A 25,884-nucleotide genomic window follows, 5' to 3' on the forward strand; every position below is an offset into this window, starting at 1 on the left:
CACTACACGTGCCAGCATTTCATAAGGAAAATACTTCAAGTAACAAAAAGCATCTATAGCTTTCACTTTGCCAATGGACTTCTGGTAAGTTCACAGGGGAGGTTGATGGGGAACAGCAGCAGCAGGACACTCCGCAGAGCTCCCATGCACAGCTCTCGGCTAAGGTGGTCACGGATTTATTAGTAGCAGTTAAATATGCCTCAATACCCCAGAAGTACAATGTTTCAGAGACAGAGGTATGAAATAAAATGGCAACACAGTTCATCTAGAGCATCACAGAGATAGGGATCTGGCCTTTGGATCACCAGGCTCAGGCACATCGGCAAGTTAATGCAAGCTCATCAGTTTTCCTGAACCATCTGCCATGCAATAACTTGACCACGCGACTAGTCCCTGACCGAGAAAATGGATTGTAGGTGACTTTTGCAAACCTAAACAAGCTGAGCAGTAATCCGGAGACAATCCGCAAAATTCCTGTGGAACCATACACAATTATGCCGAACCCAAGAAGGGCAGGGAGGAGACAGCATGCACGCTGCCCAGTGTGCAAAACAAGAAGAGTCCTCATGCCCAGTTGATCACAATCTAGGTTGGACCAGAATTCATTAATTTTGTTGTTATTTTCTTGCTCTGTGCAACATTTGCAATGCTGTAAGATAGAAGAGAAGTGCTGAGGACAAGGTAACATTAAATTAAGTTACCACTGCATGCACAGAGAGTTGATCTGGCCACCTTCTCAGTTGTAGTCAACCACAAAATACCTAGAGACAAAACAGCCCTCACTGCCAGAAGAGAAATACACTCATGACATTGGGCAGACCTCAGTAGCTTCACAGACAGGTCTTAGCCCTCTCCAGTCATGGACACCGCAGAATAAAGTTAACTAAAACACAGAGACAGAAAATTCACACAACTTTTTTCCATGCTGTCACACTTACACCACCACCAAGTTCATCAAGTTCTCACTAGTGAAGACGAAAAGACAGCAATGAATTTTGCAAGTTTTAATGAAGCATGGCCAGAAAGAAACAAAAGAGGACAGAAGTAAGCAAAGCGGCAAAAAAGGATAGCAAAAAGCTAATCACACTTATGTCAGAAAGAAGGAAAAACAGTACTGAGAACAAGAAGAAACCAGAAGACGTGAACATTCACAGATGCATCGGCCAACGGAAAAGATTGTATTGGCTGGCAGGGGGAAAGTTAACAGGAGGGACAACAAGTTATTTGGATAATAAATATCATTCCACTTAATGTGCCACATCAGCTGGTGTTCACACACCGCACCTTATACAAGTCCAAAACAGCTCATGCGGTAAAAACTGTTCTTCACTGTAGATATCCCTTCATTTATGTAATCCGGGCCTTTCTAAAACTTCTTCGTAGTGTTCTCCTAGAGGAGAATGACACAGTTGCTCAAAGTCACAACAATTAATATGTCCAAAGCTGCAATCACCAGATATACCCAAGGACTAGGCACTGGAAACGCTGACAATACCCAGCAAACCCCTAACACTCGGCTTTTGCTCTTACTGGAAAGTGTTTCTATCATTGACTGGAAACGCTTGACGCCTAACACCAAAGGGGAAAGGCCTCTGAAGAGCTTCAAAAAAGCTACTAGAAGAAAAAAAAAAAAAAAAAAAACACCCCACCACCCAAAAACAAAACCCTGGTGCAGAAGATACTCCAAGAAGAAAGGTTCCATTTATTTTTAACGGGCAAACAAAGGAGAAAACTGGCATAGGATGTATGTAAATCAGCATACAAGTGGAAAAGCAGCTGGAAAGCAATTAGGCCAGTTTTACCTGCACACAAAAGCACCATAAGGTTAATGGGGGGCAACTCCCTCAGCCTCTCAGCTTTAGGGAAACATTTTAAGCAAAAATATCTACAGGCACATCTTAATGTCCTACTTCTTTGCATACAGCAGTAGATGATGCCCCAAAACCTATGGGCACTTTTCTGCTCACTGCCCACCTGTATCACCCACTCGCTGCATCGCAGATACACGCGCACAAGAAACATGTTCTGGCACACTCCATTTCACAGTTTTTCCTCTTAATTTTCCCGGTATCTTTTGGGGTTTTTTTTTTCTTACAATTGCTTCTTAAACCCTTCCCAAAATTTGCCTGAGGCACAGGAAGGCTCTTTGCCCTCTGCTATCACTTCTGCTAAAGCACAGAGCTGCACATTTGCAGCTTGCGGCGTTGGAGAAAAGTCATGTAGCCCACTAGGCTTATCTCAAAAAAGGTACCAGACCGCTCCCATCCATCCATATCCATTTTTGAATGAGTTTTTTTGCTGATTGCTGAGTTTTGCAAGACTCTTGAGACAGCAAGTTTACTCAGGTTGTGCTGTGCGTATAAAGAGGATGTGCGTAACACCAGGAACACATCAGGACCCACATTTTCTTTCCAATTGTGCAACTAAGGCACAGGTGAACTTGGTCCAAGTGAACACCCCATAATGCAGTGTCATCTTGAAAATAAAATTAACCTTTTGTGCATCTCAGAGGAAGCTTCTGCAGCTAGCTATTAAAGCACCACCAAAATGCACAGATTAAATAAAAAAAAAAAAAAATGTATCCGTGATACACCAAACCACATCCTCATTGAAGGTATGGAACCAGAGAGCAACTGTGGCAGTGTCAGAGCTCCTTCCATCGCCTGCTGTCTGCAATGATTGAGCACCCAATGTTGCTGCGTCCCTGGGCTGGCATGTACATCCCACTCGCTCAGACCGAGCCAGGGTTTGATGGTACCTGCCTTCATTTATTCCCTCGCTTTTTTACATCTGCTCCGTGGAAACACAAAGTTGAAGGACATTTGGGAGAAGGGGGGAGGCAGTATTATTTCCATATGGGTTTGAAAATAAAAAGGCTTTAAATGAAAATACCACATGAGCAGAGGGCTCACACAGGACCTATAAGCACTTGTGTGTGCGCACCATATAGGAAGAACGCCCCAGCAAGGCTTTCCCCCTTTCAGAGCCTGATTCTGCTGAGACAAGTACTCAAACCCTATATTGTAGCAAGACGTTTCTTTGCATGTCATTTGGCAGATGCAATTGCGGGGCCCTGCCAATTCACCCCGAAGCCCTCCGTTTTAATCAGTATCACATAAAGTTTAACACATGCTTTGAAATGTGCACCAGATTCAAAGCTTCGCCTCAAGGGGGTCAAAAATCAAGGGGGCCCTGCTGAATAACACATACCATCCCGGCCGCTGCTCCTCCAGCAATTATCTTTCAACTCTGGCTGAACCATTCGAACTGTCAACGCCAGCACACTGCCAACCAGAGGAAAGGTTGTGGGGTCAGAGCTGAAAACAAGACTCCTCAAGGCTGGAGCGCCAGGAGAATGGTATGGGGTGTTTGTTTATACGGCTGTCTGCTTATAAGGAGAACTCCCAGGGCGCTTGTTTTATGGCTTAGCAGAACTACAAACAGTGTTAAGAGGGGCTGACAAAAAAAGGTTAGCAATGAAAAGGAGCATCAGCATCCGCCAGACCCCCCTGGAAGGCAGAGAGGGCTAAGGTTGTTGGCACCTCGTAACCGACAGCATCCTTCCAGCCCTGTCAGAGCCAGGAGCTCCTTATCTCGAATCTCAGACATCACCGGCTTCCCCTGCTGCCCTGTGAGCCTCCCTGCATCAGTGCTTCTGCTCACCAACTGACCGATGGCACACACCTATCTGACCTGGCTGCCACAGGTAAAGCAGTAAGAAAGTAGTAAGGATTAGGAAATACAAGAATTGTTAGCATTGACTAGGATTTCAACAGAACTGGAAGGAAGAGAAGGGCAGATGAACACAGCAGTTTCAGCTCTCCACAGCAGTCGTTTCTAAACGGCACCTATCAGGGTTGACACAACCAAGCAAAATCCTGCCCTTGAACAGTAATTATGGAGAAGACCCCATTACAACTGGAGTCTACACACGGACAACCTGCTCGTTGCTCCCGTTCTGTAGCCTCTTCCCTACAGCATCCATCAGTTGATCAGCAGGTCCCTGCTCAGAAGTGGGACCACAACCCTCCCAGTGCCTGACACCAGCGGTGGCAGCAGCAGCTGGCCTCAAACACAGACTCTCACCCAGCTGTTTCAGTAGGATGGTACGATGCTCCCACTTTCTTATTCCCATACTGTATAAAGCAAAGGGAGTCACTTCAGAGGAGCACTGAGTTGCGTTCGTCCTCCTGATCCAAGCAAAGACAGCAGCACTGGAGCACCTGAACCTTGGAGACAAAGACATGCATCTCCCTACAGCTTCTTGCAGAGGCTGGGGTGTTAAATAACAGCCCTATAAGGCACAGAGGGAGGCAAGGAGATGCTTTCTCCATATTAAAGTAATTGCTAAGCCAAGGAATTTATTCGTCGGTCTTTCAAGCTAAACTGCTGCTCCTGTGGGTTTCCTACTACAAATTCTCACTGATGGCAGAAGTTACAAGTGAGTAGGAAAAAGCTCAAAGCCAGAATCCACAGCAAGCTCAGACAACCATCAGATGCAATAGAGAGTGCTGGGAAACTCATTCCACAACAGTTATAAAAATGTAAGCCTGTATTTAGAGAACCTGCAGCTGGGCCTTGTAAGGGTGAATCAATTCAAAGCTCCAATTTGTATTGTGTTTCTGGGATTAGAATAAAAATTAGGGCCACTGGAAACGTAACTGATCTGCAAAGCAAAGCAGCTATATTTACCCTCCACACTGCTGCTCCCAAGCCCAGCCAAGGGTCCGAGGCAGCACCAAGCAGGACCATGAGCAGTTGATGCAACAAGGAGCAGCCATTCCGTTGCTGAAGTGAGCTGCAGCTGGAAAAACAGGTACCCACTAAGCATCCACATCCTTCAGCTATTTCTGCAAGCTTTTAGCGCATTTTCTACCCTCCCCTAGAAAGGAGGTCTCCTACACAGCCTGCTAGCCCAGGCACAAGCTGAAAGCATACAAGGGAACGGAGACACACGCAGAGCTATGCTTCCAGAAAGAGTGGTACTCAATTGCATGTAACACCCACCTTCCTTTGAGATTTCAGGCTTCAAATTTCACAAAAAGGAACAATTTGGGGTGGGTTTTTTTTTTCCCCTGCCCCTTGTGCATATTACAATCAATATATGTCTATTTGCACGCAAGGAAAAAAAAATCAACAGCTGGGCAACTCACAAAAAGACCACAAGAAGGCACAAAAGCAGGCTGCCGTACCCCTGTTTCAGCACCACATGCTGCAGCTTTCATTATTATTTTAAGGTAAGGGGGAGGCCCCTCCTCTACCCCTGCCCCAATATAGCTACCCCAAGCCTGACACACGCACCCTCTGCACCATGTCTGGGTGCTCGGCCAAATGCCTGCTTCAGTACATGCCACCCACTTGTAAGACAATCAGAATTTTACAAGAAAAAAAAAAATAGACCCCGAACTAGCACCACATGGCAAAGACTCACTAAGCACTGCCCTCAGTATCTTGGTGCCAGCTTAATCTCCGTTAAGCGATAAGCCACATTCCCTAAATTATTCAGGGCCCAGAGATCTCCCACCATTCCAGTTACAGAAATAATCCTGGTGCGTTTGAAATCCATCACATGATGCCCGCATTGAGTCCAGTTCCCATCTGCAGATCATCACAAGATTTATTTTATAAGCACTGGCATGATTTCTTTCTGTCTGGAAATAGCTATCTGCTATGTGTTGCATCTTCCATTGCTGCAAGTTAGCAAGCCTCCTCAAACATACCAACCGCATCAACGTTAGCTCTTCCCCAGGTCATTACAGTGCAGACATTTTTAGAGTACCACTGCTCTGTGCACAGTGCAGCCAGTGACTGGAAAAAGGACTTTTAATCATTTGCACAGAGGTTTCTGTTCACACAGCAGCTGACAGCAAGGGCGAGCAGATTTTTTGCTGCTGTTCTCACGCAATGCTATGGCCTTTTAATTGTCATTTTCCCCAATCTGTGACAATGAAACCACTATTTTCCTTCATAGCATCCAAGCATACTGCAGGTGCTAGTTTCTCTATTTTGTTTTAAAAAATACTTGGTTATCTGGGGAATGTATTTTCCAGGTCTAAAATACCTTCAAACTGGCAAGGGGAAAGAAAACCACATTCTCCCTCTCTTCTTTCCAGTCTAGAGGGTCTAAAGCAGATGCATGCTGTTGTGTCTTCAGTTTTCATTCCCTGCAGTGCAAGGAGACTATTTAACCACTACATTTTCCACTCTAAAATAAGCTGTCAACGAAGAAAAAATAATTACAAGTAAGAGTGAAACAATCAAGAATCCCCTTTATTTATTTTTAGGGTGCCATTTCTTCTCTGGAGTTAGAACCCGGTCTTGTGGGATCCAACCTCTTGTGGGATCCAACCACATGTGATACTTTTACCGTTGTCCTCTCCCCCTTCTCCAGCCTGCAGTTTGCAAACAGACCAGATTAAAGATCTCCCAGCCCATAAAAGGGAAATGGAAAAGCACATGGAAAGCAGTGCCACACTTGAAGAAATTGCAGCGAGACATCCTTCTGCTCTCTTAAAATGAAGGGCAGGACAGTTCTCACCTCTGCCCATCACAAGGAGGAGGACAGCCTCCCTGACCATTGCTTACCGCTGCACTACGTTCTCAGCTATACAAACCTGGGTTTGGGATGACCCAGCACAAATAACAAATACTTCCATCCTGCAGGGCTAAAGCACTCTATTAGTTACATATTTCAACTTTTCCTGCTGCGGAGGATATTCCTCTCTTACCCAAGAGAGATTTTGATTTCTCACAAAAATCAAACCTTTGAAACACTTAAAACAGCACCATTATTGGTTCATCAGTGCAACCGGACAGTCCATGTTCAGATTGCAGCGGACAGAGACTCCTAAAGTCAAACAAACACAATGGTGTGTCTGAGACATCCCCTCCCTATCCACCCACAGGAACCTGTCCAATTTTAGAAGGAGACAGGGAAGAGAAACAAAGCTGAGCTGTCCTGGAGTAAGTTAAGTGCATTTTAACCCACAAATGAAAGCTGTTCTAAATTTGCTATATATGCGAATTAGAAGAATATGTCAAGAGGTTTAAATGACCTGAGCCTGTCAGCAGAACTTGGTGTTCTTTTTTTATTTTTTTTAAAAAAAAAAAAAGGGGGGGAGAGAGAGAAGGGAAGTCTTGGGTCGCTGAAGGATTTCACTTGGTGATTTCTGCATACACCCGTTTGCAATTTGTACAGGAGTGTCATGCAAAGGGCACGCGGCACAGCACAGCTCTCTAGTCCTCTCCCCGAAAACTAAACCATTGTACCTCTACTGTAAAAAAATACAGCCCTACTAATACTAACCCATTTTCATCTCATTAGCAACCCAGAGACCAGAACTCCCTGGTGCCCTGACATCGTTTCATATGATCCATCCCCTTCCCCGTCGCTTTTGAATCGGTCACAGCCCATCAGCTGAAAAGCAATGGCTAGTATTTCAAAAGCTCCCTAGAAATTACGTGGCAATGACATTTCCCTAAAGGGGCATTTTGTGCAACTGGCAACTTGCTGAAAGAGGCGTTATCCTTCCCGCAGATAATAAAAATGAAACCTTGCTCACCTGGATAAAGAACCAAAAATCCAAACTGAATGGGCAGTGGCTCTTTTCAAAAACCGGTGCTGGAACTGAAAGGGCTGCAGCACTCACAAGTGTTACAGATCAGGTCCCAGTGTGACAGGTTGTTACCTTGAACAAACTGCTGGTACCATTTTCACAGCGGCAATGAATTATTTGCCACATCCACAAACTGTTTTGCATTGTCAGGTGAAGGTAAGTGAAGACTCTTACATGACTGTGTTACACCATGAGTACCCAGAATCCCAAAACCTCCTTGGCTTCTCTTCCACATACACACAGCCAGCCACAAGGCAAGAGTATTCACCAGCTGGAGAAAGTACAGAGAGATCAAACCACCCCATGTGCAGCACAAGAATCCGTTACCAAAACCACTCAAGGAATTTTTAAGAAGAGAAATAAGGAAAAATCAGTTAATTTAAAAGGTTTATTAGCAGCTATGTTACCATAAGCCTGAGACATTCAAATGAAAACTGAAGAATTTATCATCCCAGGCAGCAGCATCCTGATGGGAGCAATTCCCAGCACTTTTTGAGCAAGCCCTATTTCCATCACCTCTCCCGACACGGCCGTCCTGTCCAGACCCCCGTGCTCCTCCACATCCTTTCCCACACATGGTACGCCAAAGCAGGCACGCAACCCAGTTTATTAGTCTGAGGTCTATCCACGCCGTCTCACCTCCAAAGCTGGCATGTCCACAGGAGACCGGTGCACCAGGCAGCGCCTTCCTTTAAACAACTTAACGGTCTACATAATTAAAACCAGTAGAAGCAAGACCAGTGAAAATTACAGCGTTGAACGCCTGCAGTCCAGGGTGAATAAAAGAAGTTTAACAGCACCTCTTTTCCCAGCTACAGTACAATAAGCGTAACAGCAACTACTAATGGCTCAAAAGAAGGAGCAAGAGGTGCTTATGCCTCAACTTGGCACTGCACTTTCCCTAGGCTTTTTAAAGCCTTGTGAACTATATACCATCTATCACGACAGTTGGAAGATAGAGGATTTATTTCAAGCAACATCTCCGGATTTCAAGTGTTTAAAAAGGTCTAAAAGGCAACCACAAAAAAAGCTGGTCCAGCATATGGTTGCCCTGTAGTTAAACTTTTGATTTTATGATGCAGCCATGTCCACAGAACATGCTGGATATGCTACTGGGGATACCGCAGTCCCTGTGGCCATTAGTCATACATATGCTGAAATAAAAAAGGCCCATGATTTAGCAGTTTCATTTTTGAGGTCATAAAAAGAATTCAGAGGAATACCCATTTATTAATAAAGTTCCTATGGAGTATAAATTTTAAATGCAGACTTAAAGGCACAGAATTCCTCTTAAATAAACAGAGAAACCTTCCCCAGAAAGCCAGGAAACGTTAGAATAAAAAGTTCTTTTATGATAATAAGCATATTTGCACTCAAATTATGTGATGTGGGAAGAAGGAGAGTTAAAGCACAAGGAAGTACAAAGACCTCAAACAACGCGCACTGGGGAACAGAAACATGCTTACATCTGCACATACCCCTATCACCACCTCCCCAACGTGGCCCACATGCGCTGTTGGCCTCCAGTCCACCCCTACAGACGTCCTCGGCAATGCCTTCATCTGCTTTTCCCATCAAGCGGCTGCCCCATCTACCCGGACCCAAGACGCTAAACCCGAACTTGTCCGGCTGCCATGGCCTCTCCATTCCCACGCCCGCCAGGAAGCCGAAGGATCACATTTAACCTCAAGCTCCTGGCTTGACAATTCGTTTCAGGAGCCACTTCAAAAAATGTTTCCAGTTTTCAAAACCATTCACATCTCCTTCTTATCCTTTCCCAGGTTTTCATCCCTGCTGCAAGCAGCAGAGCATTCTACAGCCATGAGAGACCTTGTTGGGTACCACTTTGGTTCCTGCAGGTGAGCTCCAGCCTGAATGTGAAAAGCAGGGGAAGAAAGACAGTGACAGACCCATGCACAAAGCCACCATTCTGGCTCTGGCTAAACAGCATTGGGAAATCTCACATCTCATCTTCAAAACCCATCACGATCACCACTGAATCAAGAAAGAGTGCGTGGATTGAGTTAACAAACACAGACACTTTATAAGGATTTGTCTCAAAAACCTTCCAAATTAAACAGCGAGTGTCAAGCGATTAGTCCAGTCACCATTGAGACTGTGTTCAACACACTGTTACCAAAACAGCTTTCAGTGCCAAGTCTTAATGAAAAAGTAGCAAGTTAGAGAGTATTAAAGGCTGTAATTTTAATCCAGTGCAAAACAAAAATATTTTTACCAGTTTTCTCGAGTGAGTTTTCAAAGAGGCTAAGCAAAGGATGCTGAAGATAAGTGACCAACAGGAGTCACTACTATTTATCCATCTCTGTCTTGGTAGGGGGAAGAGGACAAGTATAAAACACATTCTAAGCTTCTGACAATAAACGTTTTTACCAGGGCACCTGAAGGCATCTCAGAGCTTACACAGGTCTAACAGCAACACCTCTCTTCAATAATCAGAGGACATTAATCGTTTCTCCCCTGTGCCATAGCATCCCACTTCACCGCTGCTTTACCCAGCCTTGTTTTGTGAGCCTTTTCCCCAAGACCTGCAAGCTGAGACCATAGCTGGCCATCAGATTTCTAATCTAAACAGTCCCAGAAGATGTATTTCCTTTCATAATACTTTAATATAACAAGTAGACAAGCAGCAGTACCAAAGATTAAGAAGGTCTCGTTACCAAATTTTACTAGAAAATAAGTTTCTGCTTTAGAAACCTGCCCAGAAGCAGAAAACACCATCCCCTTATCCCCACTCTTTTGTGTAAATAGTCACCGCATACTCAGCCACCAGACTGACCTTTTCAAAAGGCTCTCCTGCCTGCATCCAAGACTATAAAATCTCCTTGCTTTTAATAAACAACATTATTTTTACTTTTTGTGCTTGTGAAAGAAAAACTTTGGAATAAGAGACGCCACTTAAACCAGCGGGAAGTTCAGATCTAAGGGTGCTTTTGGAAGTCCTGGGGCATGTTGTTAAAATATGGCCCCCACGGAGCAAGCGGATGCTGCGATCTCCCAGACACTACACCTAAGCCCAGACTTGGCACCGGCAGATCCAGCACACGTGGCAGGGGAGACAAAGTCTTACACAGGGCTCCCGTGACTTTTGGAGAGTACTGACTGCTGCCAGAGCGCTGACACCCAGCAGAAGGACATTCCCTGCGTGGCGCATCCAGAGAAAGGCAATAAAATCTAATTTACTCTAAAATACGCATACAAAGCAAAAACAATTTCCATATGAGCTGCAGAAGATTACATGAAGTTAAAAAATGTCAGGGATGAGGATAATTAAGAACACTACACAAACTGCATTTTTAAACATTTTTCCCGGCCATCAAAAGGCCACCGGGCAGTATCTGGAGACTGAGAAAATGTCCTTCTCTCCCCTGTCGTGCAGGGAACCGCTTGCTCATGCGGCTTGGGGTGGTGTGCATGTGTTTGCACTTAAAATGAAGCACAGGGAGGGGACAGGATTTCCCAATAACGCTGAAATTGTCACATGCCACGTCTCTACTTACCACCATCATTTCAAATAAACTGCCTGACAAAACACCCTTATGTTTTCACAGCTCGGTTAAAGCCACCTGCAACAGGAGAGTCCTGCGTGTGCGGAGTGGGTGCCAGAGCCAGGGCAGCCTCAGAGGGACATGGTCCCTCTCGGGGGGCTGCCCAGAGCAGGAGACCTCCCCACCGCAGTGCACAGGAACCAGCCTCACCTTGCATTTCTGGATGGGTATCATCAGAAAGCAATGCCACACAGCCGAGGTGTGTTTGCCTTGATGTGCAACCTTTGTGGGCGAAGCTCTCTGCTGCTTTCCACACCACCCACTGCCTCCCCTTCGCTCACCTTGATCCTGCCAACTCCCTGCATTTCTCACGTGCTTCTGGGACACATGCCATCAGCCTGAAGGTACACCGTATCCCCCCCACTGTCCTCCACGGCCAGTAATCACAGACCCTCTAACTCTCCATTGCCCATGTAATCTCATCACTACCATCATCTTTTTAGAGAAATCTTGAAAGAGGCCAACAGGATAGACTTCACAGAGAGAGGCAGAGCCACAAAGCGAGCACTGCTGGGCAGAACGATAGCGGCTGTTGCAAAACACCATCCTGGGATCCAAAAACCAAGGGAAGGGCTTGAAACTGCACTTGCGGCAAGCCAAGGAAACAGGCTCCACATGCCGGCAAGTAGAGTGTGCCCAGGTTTTTTCCACGGCCATCAAGCAGAGAAGCAGGCAGGGCAGCTTGCACATGAGCTAGCTTTTTTTAAAAATGCAAGCTTTCAATTTAGTCTTTAAAAAGTTACATGGCAGCATTTTTATTACAATACCAATGTATTCAAAATGACTTTAACATTAAAAACCAACTGTCAGACACTCAGGACTCATCACCAACACGTAGATACTTCTCTGTACTCCTGGTAAAAATGCACAGTGAGATTCGGTTACAGTTGTAAGAACAAACCAGTAGCATAGAGTAAACTATGCAAAGAAACTTGCATTCGCAAACCAATCATCATAAATCCAGGGAACTCAAGGTCAGCATTAAATTTAAATCCACACATACCTAAAATATTGAAGCACACAGCTGGGTGCTCAACAGCCTTAGCATGGCCCCGAAATCATGCAGCACAGCATCCCAACAGTCACAGGGAATGCCTATTAGCAGCTGTCATCTCCAGTCCAAGTAATTGGGGGTGGGGGGGGAGGGGGGGAATAAATCTCCTCCTCCACTTCTCATCCACAAGATATCTTTTTTCTTTCTAAGGCCAGCTGCATTTTGATCCTGAGCTACTGAACGTTTTTATACCAGAGAAAAGCGTATCAGTACAGTGGCAGCTGTACATACCCATGTGCTATTTAGGCATCTTTGTCCAAACTATTTGCAGGCACGAGAGGCTGTATTAAACATGAGGGGGGGTGTACAAGATGATACGCTCTGACCGCTGTACGCGAGTGGTTCTTGGCCAGCTCTGACCTGCAGGGATAGCGTGTGAAGGAAGGGAAGTCATCCAAACCCTAGATCTGAATCACTGATTTCAGAGACGTAGTTGCCTTTCTATGGAGCTGCTGTTAATCCATGCTCCAAAGTTCTTTATCTTCTCCAGCTGACAGTCAGAACTGCATTCCTACCAAAATCAGATCAGCATTTCAGTTGTGCACATCATTGTGCAACGTTTTGCCTCATTTTTTAAGTGTATGTATATGCTCATATCATCAAGTTGATATTTTCTGCCACTGAGGGAAAATAAACTTACACAAACCTTGTGTTATACTGCTCAGAAATGACACAGACACCAATATTCAGTGGCAAAAAGAGTAAACATCACCTTAAAAAAAAAAAAGGGCATAGCAGAAACACCAACCCATTCAAACTTGTACTAGATCACCACCTATTAAACAGCAGCTTTGACAGTGCATCCAAGTGATGCTAAAAAAAAAAAAAAAAAAAAATGCTGGTTTGCCTCCATCTATGTGAAAGGCGTGCTGAACATTCTGGCCGTCCTGACAAACTTGATCCGATAATGGCTTTTGGATGGGTTATTCTTGGCCCCCTGCATAGCAGCATTCACTGTGCTTACCCCGGACACTTTGCATGCAGCACCATCCTAAGTGACCTCCTCCACAGGCTGTGCGTATTTCAGACTTTAAGCTAGATAATAAAACCACATACCGGATATCAGCAAGTGTTAATAAGATGTAATGCATTCCTGGCAAGCCCAGAACTCAGATCTTTAAAAAAAACACCAACAAAAACAAAACACACACGCAGGTTCACAAGGCCAAAGTCCAAAAGGAGTTCAAATGTACAGAGCTACTTTCATCTGCTCAAGCGCCGTGTAATTAAGAACAATATTTGGAACGCAGCAAATTCCCCCAGAAACATAGGTAATAAAATTCAGATTTAAAAAAAAAAAAACACAAGAAAGGAGTCAATGAGAGCTCATAATTTGTACAGTGAGACTATAAGGTGTCTCTGCGCGCTGTGAGACCCCTCCAGTTCCCGTGTCTGGCTGACCCCAGGAACGTCTCACTTGACTTCACCCCACCAGGGGCTTCCTCTCCAAGACAGGGGCCAGCGAGCTCCCCGCATCCTTGACTGCTGGCCAGAAACGCAGCAACGGCTCCGAGCGCTCCAAGACAGATCCTTCTGATTATCACAAAATGAAATTTTCAGCTCTTGTCATCATCAGCCTCAGATTTGTAATGTTACAAAAACATGATTTCCTTTCTCCATTGTATCAAGCCCTCTTCCATTCCCGCTGGTGAAATCAAACAATTTTAAAAGAATTTATATGATGCTAATTTAAACCGAATGTATTTAGCTGCCAATCGCCGTTCCCGACTCTCCCAGGCCTCCTGCCAGCTCTGCTCCGCTCCAGAGCAGCTATCAATCACAGCCAGCAGACCGAGGAAAAAGACCCAGTGATGCAAGAAGTGATACTGGTAATTCTGGCAGTGGAAACTCTGCCCTTCGCTTTTGGCAAAATGACATGAGGTGACCCCACACAATGGGAGGCTCTGAAAGCTTCAGCCCCTCGTCACTTCCCATTGGTGAAGCAGCCTGTAATACTTTTTGGAGGAATAAACCTAACACTTTGCTCAAATTCCAGCATCGCTTCCAACTCTGCTTTTGCAACTGGATGTGGCAAATTGACCCACCTCCCCATGCCACTGTGCGGCAACAGTACGTCTTTACTGCTGGAAAGCCATTGAGTCCAACCTCAGAGATAACTCGGTTCCCACAAAGGGTGAGGGAAACCCGTTCTAGAGTCTGCACCTTGCTTTCATAAAACAGCAGAAAACTGGGATTTGGGGGAGACTGAAGATGCGTACTTCACTGTATCATCTGTAGGCAAACTAAAAACATCCAAACGTTACCCTCTTGGTGCGTCGTATTTTGACACTCCCTTGCAACAGCCCAATTAGCTTCAACTGGGAAGGAAAAAAATAAAAATAAAAATCTTTTCCACTAAAGTATTTCGCTGTTGAATATATTCAAATGCTGAAGCTCTGATGTACCCGTAACAGATGCGAGCAGCGCCAACAGGCAAAAGAAAAATTTACAGCAAACCCAGACTTCAATTTAGAAATCCTTAAGGTCCAAAATGGCTGGAACTGAGTAGAAGGTGATGGACGATGAAGAACTGCAAGTGTGTAAGGTAGAAAAATACTGAAAGCAGAAGGACCTGGCTCAGGTCAAAGCAGGGACTGCAGCGCTGGCTGACAGGCTATCTGGAGTCTGGAGCTGAAAAACAGACAGTAACCTTAAGAGAATCTCAAAACATTAGCAGTTGAAATAAACACTGAGGGACAAAAGGTAAAGAGTAGAGGGTGTCTAAGGAACAGAAAGGAAAAAGAAGTAAGAGGAGTTGTGGGAAGAAAGAAAACACTCTTTAGAGGTTTGGTTCAGATGCATGGCTGCTTGCTGGCTCACAGCAGGAACTTTGATAATCCAGTACTCCAAAATCAAACACCACCAAACTCCTCCAAAGGAGGATGAGAACATAGTCCTTTCCCCCAGGCCTTCTCTCAGCTTCTCACTGTTGCCCTATCAGGCACTGCTTGAGCCCAAAACAGTCTGTTCAGTTAGCAACCCACAAGGAACCCGGTAAAAGCACTTGGCCAGTTTGTCCTTGAAGGCGTAGAAAATTATGCATGAGGAGCTCCACAGGTCTATCACCCACATGATGAAGAACCAACTTTCCCCCCAACCTTATTTCAAGCATGGCCCCTGCTGGTTTCACTCGCTGGGCCCCAGTTCTTGTATTCAGGTAGGGTAGGAGCAGTCAGCCTCTACCAATCACCCAGTGCCTCTCCTGATCATACAGGTGGCAAATATTGCAAAAAGGAGGAAAGATCAGAAGTGGTGAGCAAAACACCAGGAGAGTGTCCATAGCAGAAAAATAGATGCCAGTATGGGCTAGTGCAACGTTTTTAGCTTTGCTGTGAAAAGACAGATTTCTTTAGAGCAAGAGATGAAGAATTAACAGAGCTCCAGGCAGGGCATGAGCTCTCCCCAAGAGCAGAAGGGACAGGAGGGAAGGACGTGAAGAACGGGAAGAAGTGCAGCATGGATTTGAAAGGGACAGAAAGCACAAAGCTACAAAAATATCTCTATTCAAAAGATAGCAAAAGGAAGCTATTTGAAATTATAGGGAATTTCAAAATTGGTCTGCCTAAGCAGCCACAGAAACATGGCTGAACATGCACATCTCTCCCCACCCATAAAAGCAATCAGCCAGAGTGCCAGGAGGTTTAAATACACCATCATTATGACAAAACTGGAAAAAATACAAGAAAAGGAAGCAACATCTGCATCCTCTTATGTCTCTATAATTGGTAAATATCCTTAATAGGATATAAAGAAGTTATTTATTTAAAGTAGCATATTCACTGCATTAATTAGGCACCAAAAGACAAATGAAACTCCTTTTCTTTTCCAGCCACAGAGCCCCAGGAACCAAGGAAGAATCTTAAAAAGTTTGGCTGCTGTAATGAACAAAATGAGGGTATTTTCTGTAAGCAATTACTGTTCTAGAAACTGCTCGATCAGGTAAATTCAGCACAACACCACCTGTAGCCTTCCCAGACATCGCCACTGTGCACACCTGGCTTCACGATGTATCCAGGTCACAGTGTCTTTCTGCAGATTCAGAAAGACTAGTTTCATTCAATGCAACAACTAACACAAAAGTCTGCTGAACTTCCAGATGCAGAATAGCATCTCTCCATAGCTCTACTACACAATACAAGGCTTGGTTTGTTTTCCCAAAATACTAGAAAGAAGTTGAAAAGACAGTAAGGCAGCAGATATACTGTAAATCAAATCAATAAATAGAAATCCTCAAGCTAGACCATTTTACAGAAAGGATGGTGTTTACAAGACAGAAAATTGAACTTGCCTGTACCTCTAATCATAAACATAACAGCATAAAATTATCATGTGAAAAATTATAGCAAGAGCCCTTCCCTTAAATCAGCAAGTCCAATCCATCCATCACTATCAGAGGAAGTAGTTTATTACTCATGAAAGCTAATATTTCATTACTAGTGGATTTGAAATTCATCAAAGTAGCAAAGTTCTTTTTAAGAACCACTGTGAGCAACGCTCCCTGGCTATGATAAGAAAAACTGTGTTGAATTCAAATCTAGAATATTAAAGAGTGGGAAAAGGCAATTCCATTTTAATACACACATGGGGATGCTCAATTAATCAGGTTCATCTTTTACAGACATCAGCTGCTAGGCAAATGCAAGCAAGCCACAACGAAAGTTTACCCAGCATTTGAAAATCAGTTCAAGATGCAAAAGAAATTAAGTTGCAGTCAATACATGAACTTCTATTGCTTTACCCTGAACCTGGGAAATCAACACTGGTGTCTCCAGGTCTTTCAGTTGCCACCAAGCACAGCAGTAGAAATGCCCCTATCCTGCTAAGCAGAAAATATGAGTTACGCACCCCAACTGCACCTCCCAGGCTCTGGGCTACCAAGGGCCTATAGCAAAACACAGGCAGGAGAAGACGACAACAGAAACGGTCCATCACTTTTCAATGGTACAAAAACCAGACAATAAACTCTAGTCAACCACAGAATGAAGAATCATTGCTTCACGTAGTAACAAAATTACTTCAATACTTAAAATTAAGTTTACTGCCTTGGGATTGGAAAAGTAGAACTTTGTTTAACATGACTGTGAAATACCCTCCTCTTTCCAAAAAGCCTCCAACACGGGTGCACACACAAGTCCTACCTGTTTCATTGCCGTCTCTCCAATCTTGTCAGAGTGCTTACGGATACTCTCCAGGAAATCCTTGAGGTCTGACATGGAAACTTCTTTGATCTCTTCACGCAGCTTTGGAATATTATCCACCATGATCTTGCAGAAGCGGTAGTGGCTCACTTGGGGCAGGTACGTGTGCTCAAGGTGCTCAAGGGTCTTCAGCGCAGGGTAGTGTCTGGGGAAAACAAGCAAGGCAGATGCGGAAAGAAGAACTGCTATTTCCATCCCACTTCCTCTCCAAAATGTGCATTAACTGTAAATAATCCAATATATCTAAGAACCTTAGCCCTGTTCAAGGAACACAGACCTTAGCATCCAGGTGACCGTGAAAGCATAATCTTCCTTTTGAAACAGAGAGACAGAGGAACAGGAATGCAACTGGCACCTCCTTACTCAAGAACTTTGATGTGCAGACAAGGATCAGCTGGGTCACAATTGAGCAGCATCAGCTGAGCCCAGTAGCTTTACTGTGGGTAACAGCTGCTATTTGGGGCACTATATCACATAGTGAAGGAAACATTGGCAACCACACAGAGTATTATTAGGTTATGCAAGAAAAAGCTCAGCCCCATGCACAGAGAGGATCACAGAGGCATGATGGCTTATAGGGGAACCCCCAGAAAGACCCTGCACTGGGGGAGAGCCATCAGCCCTGTGGGCAGAGGTGACACCCATCGAGGTGAGCAGGTCTCCAGAGCACCTCATAGACCAAGGCATCTCTGTCAGGTATGGAGCATGTTACGGGATACAACATTTGGGGAGCTGCATCTCCAACTCTTTTCCTGGGTGAAGGACTCTATTCTGGGTGCAGGTGTGTGTGCACACATCACCTTCATCCTGAACAGCCAGACAGGGGGCAGGATGATGCTGTTGGTGTTTGTGAGTGTGGAGTGTTTCTGCCTATTGATACATGCAGTCGGCTCTGTGTGTACCAGGGTGTGTGTTGTATGCATGCCCGATAGGAGCACACACTTAGCCTTGCTCCTGCTTGGAACCCAGGGTATGGGGCTACAGCAGACTCACCTCCATCAGGCTGCCTGATTCAGCAATCCCAAACAGGTGCCACAGGACAGAACCATGGAGACAGGAATATACTAGACTGATAAACTAGTGTTTAACACCAGTTAATATCCAGTATTTGCTACTAGCATAGACACTTATTATTCTGTTGTAAGGATCTTGGTCTAAGAGCTCTCCAGCTTCTTTTCTATGCATACCAGGAGTCAGAACCAACCTTTTTCCCGGCTGTTCAAATGCTGCTAAGCACCGTTAAAACACTTTCCCCTCAAAGTCCTTTCTATTTAGGTAGAAGTGAAAATAATCTGGGTCCAACAGATACATTTTCTACAAAGCCCCTGCCTCTCCAGCAACTACTTTTGTGCCACTGGGATACATGACCTTTGCAATGTTAAAAATAAATTTATAAGGTATATTATTTTTAGAGTGGGGAAATAAGTTAAGATCAGGCCTTTGGTTGTAAGAATCCCAATGTTTCTTCTCCTATGCACAACGCATGCCTTTATATTTTGATCATGCCCAATGGCCTTACCTTAGGGAAGGTACCACAAATATTATCCTACCTTTCTGTATAAAAGCAACCTTCATAGCCTGACAGAAGATGCTAAACGGGAAACTATTCTAAGCAAATCATTTTTCTCAAACACCCTCTCCCTCTTTTTCCTTTGGGAAGTGGGAGACTATAGGATTTGCCTGTTCATTGGAATTCAAAGGCCCCACCTTAAGGCAACGTAAAATACGAGGCTGCTCTCCTGCTGATCTGACCACAGATCTCGTCAAAGGTTAAAAAAAAAGTTATCAGGGAACCACCTAGGAAGCATTAGCAGAGTCTATAAAAACATATTTCAGACTAACTCCAGGTCACAGTCACCTCTAGGGTGAATTAAGGCAACTTCAGCTGACTACATGCATTGTTAATCCTGCCCATAACCAGCTGCCACTTACACCTTGAATTTCTGGGGGAGAAAATGTGTTTAGTCATAAGAAACATATTAGCACCACTGAAAAAAACAACTGATGCTTATATCCCTATTCAAAGTAATTCTTGCCTGAACTCCAGGCAGGTCGACAGTAGAGTTATTTTAACCAGAAGTGGCCTGTCCTGTTCCCAACATCAGAAGTCAAACAGATTAACCATGTAACCCAGCCAGTGTTTACAGTACTACAGTGAGGTATGAAAAACTATTTGCAATAAAATGCAAACCTCTCTGGACAGAAACTTAAGAGGGCACAGAAAGCCAGAAATTAAACCAGAGGCATAAACACACATTGGGGGGGTTGTTATATTTTAGGGTATTATTTGTTGAACTAGAAGCAGCGAAAAGGTGGTCAGGGGGACAATGTGCGGTCATCAATAGGGTCCCTCAGCTGCCTGACGAAAACTGAGTCCAAAACACATAGGGGCAGAGGAAAGCTCAACACTGTTCTTGCATGAGATGTTCAGAGACCAGTGATTCCTGTGGCTGAAGTACTGCTGCCTCAGCACAGGTTGCATCCCTTAGGCTAATGCCTGTTATCAGCCACCCAGAGGGGCCACGTTTTTGCCCAGCTCTGTACCACCAGGACTACTGCACCAGTGAAACAGGAGCGCTTGCCAAGTGGGGGAAGTAGCATTTTGATAAAACAGAGTCAGAGCTGGCTTTTTTTTTTTTTTTGCTCCCCCACCCCAGAAATACCCATGCCCTGCTCAGGTGGGTACAGCTCTAGAAAGGCTTCTCAGCTACGGGAGTATGAAGCATTCTCATTTCTTATTGCTTGGAGACTGAATGGATATGACAAGTCACCCAGCAGTAAAAAAAGACTGATCCCTCCAGAGTCCCGCAGAAAGCAGAGGGAGCTTTCTCAACACTTTCCAACAAGCAGCCACGTGCGTCCCAGTCATTGGAGAAAAGCTTTCTGTCCCTTGTTTAAATTCTGGACAACAGCAGATGAAACGTTTCTCTCCAACTCTGCTGGTTGCAGAGTCACTCCTCTGGGTTCAGACCATGCTTCATTCCCTATCTCCAGCTCCCGTTAACAGCCACAGTTTCTGCATTTGGCAAATGCCTGCGTCTGGTTTATAAGCATGACAAAGCAAACAGTACGTAACTTACTTGTCTACCTTGGGAGAGTTGAGTTTATTCACGCAGAATGCAAAACCTATTACTCTTCTGAGACTGTGTACCCAAAACCAAAGACTCACGCTGGTAACAAACTCCCTTGCTGGCCCATCATGAAATGATATGCAAGCGAGACCGGGTGCAGACACAAAAATATTTAATATGTTGTGCTGTGTTTGGTGAATGAAGCCATCAAATCCAGACAAAGAACGAAGGAGGAAAAAAAAGAAAAAGCCAAGTGTTCAGATTTTCCTTAAATGTGGCTTTCAACTTCTATTTGTTTCAAAATGAACCAATCCAAAGAGGGGGAAGGGTGGGGAAACGATGCAATTCTTAGAAGCAGAGCCGGGAAACACTATCCAGAGCAAGGGAATCGAGCAGCATGTGGACTCCCTTCAAAAGTTCACAGCGCTGTGATCAGCTCCAGCTCCCCACCCCACATCTGTCAACAGATAAGCCCCTCGCTGTTCCTATAAACAGACTAAAAACAGTTGGACAAACACTGCCCTATTCTGTACTGAGCCATCCCAAGAAAGAGGGAGTGAGCTTTGTGAACAGCTAAATAAGCTCCCTATAACTCCTTCGGCCAGCCCAGCTTTCAGGAGTATTGCTTATCTGTTTACCCAAGGCTCCTGGGTCCAAGGACCACAGAGATCAGCGGAGGCAGGAGGGGAAGTGTAAAAATACGCCCATCCAATTAGTTATCGCCTTGTTCAAAACATCTGGTTTCTTCTGTATTGTTTCTATGATGGATGGCAGGCACAAACCAGGCATCGGATCTGATCGTGCTCCCTGCATGGCATTGAGCCGGAGCCTGCCGTGTTTTCAGCTGACCTCCTTCCTGCAGCTGCTCTTTGCCCAATTTGCCACCCCCAGGGCTACAACACGCCTCCAAAGTCCCATGCTGCTTAAACAAACCATCCCCCAGGATCCCAGCAATGCAAATATTCCGGACCATGGTTTAATCCTTCAGCATCACAACAGACACGGGGTGGGAAAAATCCTAGATTTACAACTCATGATTTCTGAGCCACAAAGTCCTTGTAGCTCAGCTCGCTAACAATTATTTCTACTGCAAATTAAGCCATATGCCTTCTCACCAGCTTCTACCGTCCTGCACAACACTTCTCAGGTGTTTGGCTTCCATTTATGTTCATTGGATTCTCTCAAATCAGTTTTTATATTACGACATTCATAGAATAGCAGTTAACAATGCTTATGTACCAAATCTTACATTGATTGCATACATCACAACAGTGAGCTTCCATGAAAAAAAAAAAGTGAACTTACTGCTTAATTAAAAAGCCTAACACAAAACAAAACAAAGAGCCCGCTGCAATCCCAGTCCTAGGCGGTACCACAGGAGGCTGAGCAGGACTATGAAGAAACCAGCCAGAAGTCAGATAAGTTAACTTGGAAGGGCTGATTTTGAAGTCTTAAGTTTTGAGAACCTCTTTAATTTATCCAAAAAAAAGAGCGTGCTTTTCAACTCTTCCGCTATAGACAGTCCATACAAAATTTACCTTTTAGATTTCATTTGTTCTCGCAGTTTGCTGTACATCTCCAGGACTGGAAAGAGAAGGAAAACACACAAGCATTGAGACATCAGCACAAAGCAAAGAGACACAAATTAAAATAAACAGCTATACAAATAAAGAGCAATTTCAGATTCCTCACCAGGAAGACACAGTGTTAGCTTATCAACCGTTGCTGAAATATTTCTCTGTTGTAATCGGCATTGCTTCAGCTCTTCCATTGCTATTATCAACTTTGGAAAGGGAAAAAAAAAAAAGTTTCACTAAGAACAGTAAATAGAGAGGATATAAACTGCTTTGCACTTGTCGTGACCATCCAAACAGTAGGTTGACAACAAAGCCTACTCTGATAACCAGAGAGCTCACTGAGCACTGAGGAGCGTCACTCAAGTAGGGAGGACAGGCAGCTTCACGTTGTTTAATCGAGTAGCAGAAGCATTCCCTAGCCTAATTTCAAGTAAGCAAGCAGCAAAACCAAAGCCATCAAAATACCAGCCTTGTAGCACGTCCTGTGAATTCCAAAAATTATTTCCCCTTCCCATTTTATTCATCTCTTCCCTACTGCCTCTCCAAGCTTCTCTTTTCTAGTTCTTCTCAAAGACAGGATGTGGCCGCTTTCTCCCAGGGGGATTCTTACCATCACAAACTAACAAGGATTTTTAAAAGCTCAGTCTCCAGCAGAAAAACCTGTGCATCTGGACAAGGGCAAAACAAAGATTGGTCATCACATACAAAAGAAAACTCTTTAGTTTGTTTTTGGTTGGTTGGGTTTTTTTGTGGGGTTTTTTTTTTTTTTCCCCAAAGGAACAGGTCATGGCTTTGTCCTCTAGACTACCAACTTAGCTCCATAGTACCATACTGAGTTTGCAAAATCCTTTTGAAATCCCAGACTCTTCTACTCTAAGAGGCGAATCTTCCATTCAAAGTAACACAGAGGTATGCTTATTTGATTCAGGAGAGAAGCTGCATCACCTCCTCCCCAAAGGGCATTTTTATCTTTAATCTTTATTGGAATAATTGGTCTGATGCAGTCCAACATGGGGATTTTCTTGTTTGTTCTTCAAACACAATGCAGCTGACTGAAATAGCAATGCCTGCATGTACTTTCAGCAAAATGAAGTCTGGGCCTCTGGGAGGGCAGTTAAGACGGAAAATAGAAAAGCTGCTAAGAGTAGATTTATGTGGAATATGCACAGAGCAATGTGAGAAGAACCATCCCTGGGAGTTCTCATAGATCTCCATCTCAGACACTTGAAAAACTTCAAGCACCAGTGCCTTCACACATACTCAGCTCTGGAGTCCCCCCAGTCTGTTAATATTCCCTTATGATGAAGCGGTAGAAGAATGAATGTGGTTAGTCTCACCCAACCTAAACTTGAGGACTTCCAGGGATGGGGCATCCACAACTTCTCTGGGCAACCCATTCAGTGTCTCCCCACCCCCATCATAAAAAAAAAGTCTTCCTTGTGTCCAATCTAAATCTACCCTCCTTCAATTTAAAACCATTGCTCTTTGTCCTGTCATTACAGGCCCCAGTAAAAAGTCTCTCTCCATCTTTCTTATGAGCCCCCTTTAAGTATTGAAAAGCCACAAGGTGTCCCCAGAGCGTTCTCTTCCCCAGCTGAGCAACCCCAACTCCCAGCCTGTCCTCACAGCAGAAGTGTTCCAACCTTCCGACCATCTTCTTTCCTGTGCTGAAGGCCCCAGAGCTGGACGCAGTACTCCAGGTGGGGTCTCACCAGTGCAGAGTAGAGGGGCAGAATCGCCTCCCTCGACCTGCTGGCCACGCTGCTTTGGATGCAGTACTGTTATGAACTATCTCATTCACACCACTCGGGACTGCAGGAGCAAGCCCACAACTTGATTATTGTTGCTTCAAGTCCCTCCTGCTTCCCAGGCTTTGCCTTCCCCTAGCTTTCAAACCACAAGCAGTAAAAAAGAGAAATCACTTTCCAACGCTCTCACTCAACTCATCTTTCATGCAGGAAAGCAAAATACAGGAAAGAGAATCAATGCATGCTTTAATACCAATGCTGTGTACATTATCAATTAATGCTAAGCAGTTATTGTGCAATTTGCCAGTAGCAAGTACAGCCAAATAATGGAAAGACAAAAAAAAAAAAGAAAAAAAAATGAATGAATGTATCACTCACTTCTTTTCCTTCATTCTGCAGCTTTCGGTTGGTGTCCGTCACTTGATTCTGCAGGGATATTGGGGAAAAAAGACAAAGCGCATCTACATGTAAATCAGGAAAATGTTTTTCACAAACAAATCATACAGAAACACCATCACTTTTCACACAATCTTCTCTTGCATGGCATAAAACAGTTTATTAACTGATTTAATAGCCATCGCCATTCTGGCATACAGGATGCCAACAGCCACACAGCAAATAGGTGACACAAAAGGATTTTCTTCCCCTGTTACTAGAGAAAAGTAAAAGGCAGTAGGTGTTAATATTGTTGCACGGCAGCCTCAAAAGCTGCAGCCTTAACAGATCAAATTTTGTAGCAGATGCTCACATGCATTCTCATCTTAAAGCTATTTTACACAAGTTGTAGAGGCAGGACATAAACCTCATGAAATTCAATTTCCCCTCCCCAACACCAAATAGATTACAATTAGGTTTTAACACCTTAATGTCACAGCAAGAAAATAACTCTTCAATGTGGGCTTTACCTATAAAGTTCAAATATTTTCTCTTAGATCTTCAGATGCATCTCCCACTGGATCCCTCCTCCTGGCTGGTATAAAAAGGTATTTTTATATACCTGGTATAAAAAAAGGTGTGTATTTTCTTTACTAAACCATCTTTCTGCATTATCCTATCAAGTTGGGGTTCAGAGTTCAAAATGTCCCACTTAGCAAACTTTTTGGTTCCCTAGATAGCAAGATTTCAGCAGTTCAGCCCTTTACAGCTCTAGGCATCAGTTCAACTCAGTAAAAACAGACATGAGAACAAAGCTAAGTTTTAGACTCGTCAGAATAGAAAATAAGCAGCTTACACATTATTTAGAACAAGTAGAAAGATGACTTTGGGAATTCTCCTGTATACTCATTCAAGTTCAGACAGGAGAAGGTTTGTAAATATAGATACCATCTTCTGCAGACCAGCTGGGATAGCTGGAAAAAATTACACAAAGTTTCAAGTAAACATGCCCAGCTTCAGGTCTTTCGCAAAAGCAGCTAATTATAAAGGTAAATACCAGCAGAGAAGGACTGCTCAGAGTTCAGGTGCCTCATGTCAGACTGAGACTAACATGCCACCTCTTCCCCCCCCATGGAATACTCTTTTCACAGCTACTAAAGTTGTAAATATTCATTTCCAGGCTCATCTCTGTAAGATGCCTCAGAGATTTCTAGTTTTACTCAGGCTTACTGTACAGTGGAAGCTGCTTCTGGATTTCAGCCGGCATCATCAAATTTTATGAACTAGTTCCTGTGTGTTTTCAGGAGTTCTGTTCATTCTATAGGCAAAATCAGTACCAGAGCTTGGACAAAAGCACGAGCTGTGACAGGGAGCTCTCGAAGTATATTCAGGAGCATAAGATCACAGAAACCAACTTAAGATCTTTGTTTCCTGACACTTCAACAATTGCAGAAACAAGCTGAATTTTTAATTAATCACTAGTGAACGTCATTTGATGCTCTCTAATTATCCAACAGACCATGGATGGTGCACGGAGCAGCCACAATAGCAGAGCAAAGCAGGACAAGCTTCAAGGTGTCTTCAGAAGATAAGAGCCAACTCTTTCCTTTTTGTGCACACCACAAGGCAACCAGTTCAGATAGGAGGGGAGTTTTGTATTAATATATATAAAATTGTTT

General features: G+C 44.1%; 1 protein-coding gene across 1 annotated transcript in view; it reads right to left on the minus strand.

The window, feature by feature from the left end:
* EXOC6B (exocyst complex component 6B) overlaps positions 1-25,884 on the minus strand; it is a 258,241-nt gene that overhangs the window by 227,422 nt on the left and 4,935 nt on the right. Inside the window, exons 2-5 of the mRNA XM_009879846.1 lie at positions 24,209-24,256; positions 22,198-22,288; positions 22,044-22,089; positions 17,375-17,579 (exon numbers count right to left, since the gene is read on the minus strand). Of these exons, the coding sequence (XP_009878148.1) occupies positions 17,375-17,579; positions 22,044-22,089; positions 22,198-22,288; positions 24,209-24,256 (390 nt within the window). The remainder of the gene's footprint in view (positions 1-17,374; positions 17,580-22,043; positions 22,090-22,197; positions 22,289-24,208; positions 24,257-25,884) is intronic.

This window comes from Charadrius vociferus, unplaced genomic scaffold (genome assembly GCF_000708025.1).
Source record: "Charadrius vociferus isolate BGI_N301 unplaced genomic scaffold, ASM70802v2 scaffold502, whole genome shotgun sequence".
Classification (NCBI taxonomy): Eukaryota; Metazoa; Chordata; class Aves; order Charadriiformes; family Charadriidae; genus Charadrius; species Charadrius vociferus.